This window comes from Gorilla gorilla, chromosome 19 (genome assembly GCF_029281585.2).
Source record: "Gorilla gorilla gorilla isolate KB3781 chromosome 19, NHGRI_mGorGor1-v2.1_pri, whole genome shotgun sequence".
Classification (NCBI taxonomy): Eukaryota; Metazoa; Chordata; class Mammalia; order Primates; family Hominidae; genus Gorilla; species Gorilla gorilla.
Window position 1 is genome coordinate 101,524,947 of NC_073243.2, and position 6,214 is coordinate 101,531,160.

At 57.1% G+C, this 6,214-nt stretch overlaps 1 protein-coding gene across 1 annotated transcript in view; it reads right to left on the minus strand.

Moving 5' to 3' along the window:
- ANKRD33B (ankyrin repeat domain 33B) overlaps positions 1 to 5,544 on the minus strand; it is a 93,008-nt gene extending 87,464 nt beyond the window's left edge. Inside the window, exon 1 of the mRNA XM_031003459.3 lies at positions 4,765 to 5,544. Within this exon, the coding sequence (XP_030859319.2) occupies positions 4,765 to 5,130 (366 nt within the window). The 5' untranslated portion in view covers positions 5,131 to 5,544. The remainder of the gene's footprint in view (positions 1 to 4,764) is intronic.
- Between the last annotated feature and the right edge of the window lie 670 nt (positions 5,545 to 6,214).

Below are 6,214 nucleotides of genomic sequence, written 5' to 3' on the forward strand. Positions count from 1 at the left end.
CAAACACGGGTCTTGTTCTGTCGCCCAGCCTGGGGCACAGTGGTGCAATCTCAACTCACTGCAACCTCCGCCTCCTGGGTTCAAGCGAGTCTCCTGCCTCAGCCTCCCCAGTAGCTGGGACTACAGGCGTCCACCACCATGCCTGCCTAATTTTGGTATTTTTTTAGAGACGGGCTTTCACCATGTTGCCCAGGCTGTTCTCAAACTCCTAGGCTCAAGTGATCTGCCTGCCTCGGCCTCCCAAAGTGCTGGGATTACAGGAAGGAGCCACCACGCCCAGCCTAACATACATTCCTAAAAAGCAAAGCTTGTGCTTGCAGGCCCTCCGCAAGCACACAGAGGCCTGAGGCCAGAATTCACTTTCTATGGTAACTAACAAGAACCAGAGAAGTCACTTTCTATGCTAGTCAGCCCGTTTCTGTGCACACCCAAGCCATGAGCACCGAGGCCCGGTAAAGACGGAGGGCTGTTGCAATAACTGGATTCTCATTTTAGGGGAAAAGTGATTCTGGAGCTTATAAATCTTTCTGAAGTATTAAAAAAATAAATAAATAAAAACTTTCTCACATACATTTCAAGATAAAGCCCTGATCATCGCTATAAATCTATGAAAATTAAGTTTTAATTTTAAGCACCTCAAGAGTAAAGGGAAACACCCACACTGGGTGTGATGTGGGCTTTGCTGACCTAACAAAACAAACCAATGGAGGGGCCTTTGGAAAACGTAACCAAGAGACCCTGGAAATTTAAACACGCAGAAGCAGGGCAGGCGCGGTGCCTCACACCGGTAATCCCAGAACTTTCAGAGGCCAAGCAAGAGGATCACTTGAGGTCAGGAGTTCGAGACCAGCCTGGCCATCATGATGAAACCCTGTCTCTACTAAAAATACAAAAATTAGCCGGGCGTGGTGGCGCACGCCTGTAATCCCAGGTACGTGGGAAGCTGAGGCAGGAGATTCACTTGAATCCCGGAGGCGGAGGTTGCAGTGAGCAGAGATTGCACCACTGCACTCCAGCCTGAGTGACAGAGCAAGACTCAGTCTCAAAAACAAACACGAACACGCAGAAGCAGAATCCCATCAGAACAGGAGTGCGGTATTTTAAATTGAGCACGTTTTTGGGCCTAATTAAGTCCAAGAGCTATCTGACATTTAAACTGCCCTTCTGCAACAATTAAAACAACACACTTTGTGTGTTTTCACTGTCATCTCAAGAGCCGCCAAGGCCATAAAGGTGAACTTCAGGTGATAGTAAGTGGAAGAGAAGAATTAAGAAAAAGAATTATGGCAGCTTGCACTGCCTCAAGTCAGAAGGAACAAAACAACCATAAATCCAGAAGACATTGGAAGCAAGCTTTGAATGTTATTGGGCAATTATCTGACAAATATTTACATGTTGCATATTAAATCATGCAATGCTTTTAGAGCAATAAATATTTTAGAAGGAAAATGGTGTGCTGAGCCACATCCAACATTCTACCAATCTCAGGAGGCAGGAGAGAATGCATTTTCTTAAACAAAACACATCTGACCCTTAGTTACCCAGACCAAATGGAATGCCTGTCAGCTCAGGCAAAGCTCCCTTCTTAAATGCCCAGAGATGAAGAGCTCAACAAGCATGTCCCAGAAAAGTTTAGACGCCTTTAGAGATCATTTCCTCCTAGAAAGCTGGCTGTGGGCTGTACCTGTGAGCTGTCATTCTGTCATTAATGCAATTACCCCTCCACTGCACCAAACCTGTCCAGGCCTTCTTTAAGGTTTTCACTGCCACTAATCATGATAAGCTTGGAGACCAGGCTCCAATGAGGTTCCCACCTCAGTCTTTGCACACACTATTCCCTCTGTCTAACTCCTCTTTCCCCTAGATGCCGTCTCTGCTCAAACGTCACCTGCTCTCTAAATGACCATCCTATTTATAATTTCAGACCTAAATGTGTGAATGCCTACATTACCCTTGCTCAGCTCCAGGTTCCGTAGGCTTGGACAAGAGGAGACAGAAAAGCCTCCCAGGGAAGGTGCCCTTACAACAGGAGCCTGCAGACAGCGAGGGAGTGACCCACGCTGCCGTCGGGGAGACTGGACACCGTCATGTGAAAAGCAGTCCGTCTCCCAGTTTCCTAGGTCTTAGCTAGCCGCTCTTCCTCTGCAAGTTCTTCTCCTCACTAAAAGGCTAGGACTCTCAAAGGCAGGGACTGCCAGATTCAGTTTTGAGTCTGCTAAAGTACCTAGCGGGAGCACAGTAGGTCTGCAGTAAACACTTTGGCAATGACTCACTCCATTTACCACCGAGCAGGGCATCAAGGCTTTGCCACACTTGATTCTTTCAGCTGTTTTTCAGGAAGATAGAGGCTGTTTGATCAACAGCCTTGAGAAGCTAATGAAAAGAATGGAGGCTCCTGCCTCGCTCCCCCCACTGGCCCCACAAAGCACAGAACACAGGCCCTGCTCCGTCTGATCCAAAGATGAAAGAGTCCAAGGGTCTCTAAGTTAGCAGGCTATGTCCGGGCCTACATCATTATTTTACGTGACACAGAGAAACAAAGTCTTCACTTCTGCTGTAATCAAAGGGGAAGAAAAGCAGCGAGAGAAAAAGCCTTGCCTGGCAGAAGACAAAAAACAAAACAAAACAAAACTAAACTAGAAGGTGCTCTCTTCCAAGCCAAGAGAAGGCAGGCGAATGAGAAACAAGATGGTAAACACAAGCCTGGGGCCAGGCCTTCCCAGAGCCTTGTGGGCAGTAAGCCATTTTATGCTCACATCCTAAGAGGAGAGGCTGCTGTTATCCCTATTTTACAGATGAGGAAACTGAGGCAGAGAGCTGCTGGGAGGCTGGAGCTAGCCTCCCATACCACGGCCCTCCCCTGCCTCTCCGCTGTGTGGCCTGGAGACTCAGTCTGTTAGGCTCGAGCCCCTGGGGATGGTTTACGTTGCTGTCAGTTTTCTTCAATGCAGCTGTTTTCAAACATTTATGTTTTGCCCCTAAAGGAAACATTATATAAAGCTGAGCCCAGTGGTGCCCTAGAGTGGGGACTGGGCGAGCCAGGCCCCTCCTGTGCCCATTCCAGCCCACTGGAGACCACCAGGCTGCCCAGGACAGGGGGAGAGGCCCACCCCACCTGTTCCTTTATGAGCTTGGTGGGGCTTCCTTTAAAGCTGGCCCCCATACTGGCTTCCAGAAAGCAAGGTTTCTGATTACACACATCTGGGCCTGAAAAGTCAGTTAAACCAAATGTAGAACTTGAGAAACAGGCCCTAGGACTTCGGGTGGGGCTCCAAGCCCTAATCACATGCCAGCCAGGGCATCTGTCGCCAGGGCTGGGGGAGGAGGCATTGCAAGAGGAACGGCAGCAGGAACTACAGGGCTCCAGGTGATGCTACCTACGGGGACCCCACCTCAGGTCTCACTGCCTAACATATGACAAGCACAGACCCTTCCTCCAAGTTCAAATGTTGTGTGATATGGTTTGGCTGTGTCCCCACCCAAATCTCATCTTGAATTCCCACGTGTTGTGGGCGGGACACGGTGGGAGGTAATTGAATCACGGGGGCAATGTAGTACAAGGGGAAAGTGACATTCGAGGGCTTCCCATCCACCTAAGCCCAGCTCAAACCACAGTCAGGGCAAACCACCTGCCCCACCCACTGCAGGATAAACCAAAGGCACAAGGTCACCCGGGTCCCCAAGTCAAAGCACATGTTTTCTGTCAGCTGCAGGCTCCTGAGCAAAAAGCATTTGCATTTGTGCTAGGCTGCATCTGCAGATACCACGGTCCTTGGAGAATACAAAAATCAGGTGAGAACGCTGCCATTTGCCCACTGAGCACAGACTACTGGGGACTTGGCCACCGTGGTCACTCTGCAGTTTTCCCTTGAAGTGCTTTGCTTGGTGGAAGGTGTTCCACCAGCCAGTCCTGTCTCAGGTCTTCTTAAGCCAACTTTTTTTCTTTTCTTTTCTTTTCTTTTCTAAACATCTCGTTTTCTCTGAATCTGGTCATAACGAATGGATAGCCTGTGCCTGCCTCCGCGCCTCCTGCCCTACCCGGGTGGATGCCCGCGGCTCTGGGGCTCTCCCTAGGCCCTGACTCTGGGGAGCCCCGGCTGGCATTGGCTCGCTGAGGTGACCTGCGGACAGACCAGTCAGCGATCACGTTGGCTGGTCGCGGCGCGGGCCACAAAGCTCAGCGGAGGTGGGGTAGGGGACCAAGCTGTCCCGGCGAGGGAAGAAACTGTTGCTTCCAAATCATTGCGGCCGGAGGAGCCGATATGCGCCCCAGCGTGTTAGGACAAGGGCGGCGCGAGGGGCCCAGGGGACAAATGGGGCGCTCGGCAGGAGGGGCTGTCTCCTGCAGGCGAGGAGGAATGGTCCCCTGCCAGGGACCTGGGGAAAGGTAATAGTCAGGAGGGGACCGGGCCGCAAGAAGCCAATCCTGGATTGCAGCACGGGCAGCCAGCGCGAATTCAGTCAGGAGGTCCACGGGGACCGGTAAACGAGAAGGGGATGCGGTGAGGACGCCGGACTGGCGTTTCTGCTGCGCTGACACCTCGGGCAGAGCAAACTGCTCCCTCCCCGCACCGCGTCCCCCAGCCTGAGACGGGGAAGCCAGTGGCCCAGGGCACCGCGCTCCCAAACAGGGGGGAAAAGGCGCTCTGGGCGGCGGCTGAGTGACCCGTCCGGAGCCAGGACCTGGGAGACGCGGGGATGTGGTGGGGAGGAGGGGAGTGGGGGCAGTGAGGGGGCTCAAATCCTGCGGGGACGCCCGCTTACCCTGCCGTTGCGGTCAGTCTCCTGCGCCTCCTCGACGCTCACCCCGCGCCGCACCAGCGTCCGCAGCAGCCCCACGTTGTTGGCGCAGGCGGCGCGCAGAAGGGTCGCCGTCTCCGGGACGCTTTCCGGGACGCCCTCCGGGACGCTCTCCGCGCTCTCGACGCCGTGCTCCTCCTCGTCCTCGAAAGGGTAGAAAGAGTCGTCCGAGGCGATGCTGCGGGTGTCTGGCAGACTCGAGAAGTCCTCAAACTCTTCGTAGTCAGCGGGGTCCTCCTCGACCTGCGCGCCCCGGGGTGGGGACGGCGGTGGCGGGGTCATGCAGCGCGCCCCGCCGCCCTCCGGCCCGGTCCCGGCCAGCAGCACCATGCCGGCGGCCGGGGCGCGGGCCGGGGGCCGGGGCGCGGGCAGGAAGAGCGGGACGCGGGGCGCGCGCCGAGGTCCCCGCTTCTCGCTTCTGCGTCCCCAGAGAAGCCGTGGCCCGCGCGCTCCAGCTCGGCGGAAACCGGCACCAGGCGGCTGCGCTCAAAGAAAAAAGTCTCCGGAGGCTGAGCGAGCCCCTGGGGTGGGCGGGACCGCGGGGGCTTTCCGAGGCGGGGCGGGGCGGGGCGGGGCGGGGCGGGGCGCGGGGACACGCCTTCCCCCGGGGCCTTCCCCTCGCGCCCCTTCCTGGCCAGAGTTCAGAGCCAGGCAGGCGCACTCTCGAGCGCGGGGACTGGGCACCTGGCAGCGTTGCCCCAGAGCTGGGGACAGTTGGCGCGGGAGAAGCAGAAGCAATCACTAAAGAAGCCGAACCCGAGTCGCGGGCGGCAAGCGGCCCCGCCCCTCCCTCCGCCGGCCCGCGGGATGGGGGCGGAGGTGGCGGCTGGGGGACGCCGGGGCGGAGCCGGCCTCCAGCTTCGGGAACCTCGGACCCCTGGAGCCGGCCTCTGCCGAGGGCGTCGGGCCCCCGGGCCTGGGTGGGGCCAGTTTCTCCCGCCGCTTCGGAGGAGCAGAGCGGGTTTTCTCCCTTCGGGGGATCCCGGGCTTCGGGACTGACTCCACCCGGCCGCGGCCGCTTGGAGGCCGGGGAATCCCCGGGGCGCTTGGCGGGCAGAGGAGCCGGGCGCGGGAGCGGAGCCGTCCACCTGGGACCTGTGCCCGGGGAGCGCTGCGGGCCGGGCCACTCTGAACTGGGGGCGGTCGGCTGCCGTGGGGGAGTCCCAGCCCGGAAGGGAGGACGATCCTCAGAGTCCCCCGTCTCGCAGAACCGGGGCGGCCGTGGCTTGAGGGTTGGTCAGATCCTGGGATTGGGAGCGGGGTGTTCCGGAACCTCAGGGAGCATCTGAGTGGGAACGGACGACGAGGAACTCCCCGTCCCCATGCCTGGCCTGTGTCACGTGCTGGGATCTGCGGACTCACCCCCGGAGGCCGCGACTGGGCGCTGAACCCGCGTCTGGCTGCCCAAAAGAGC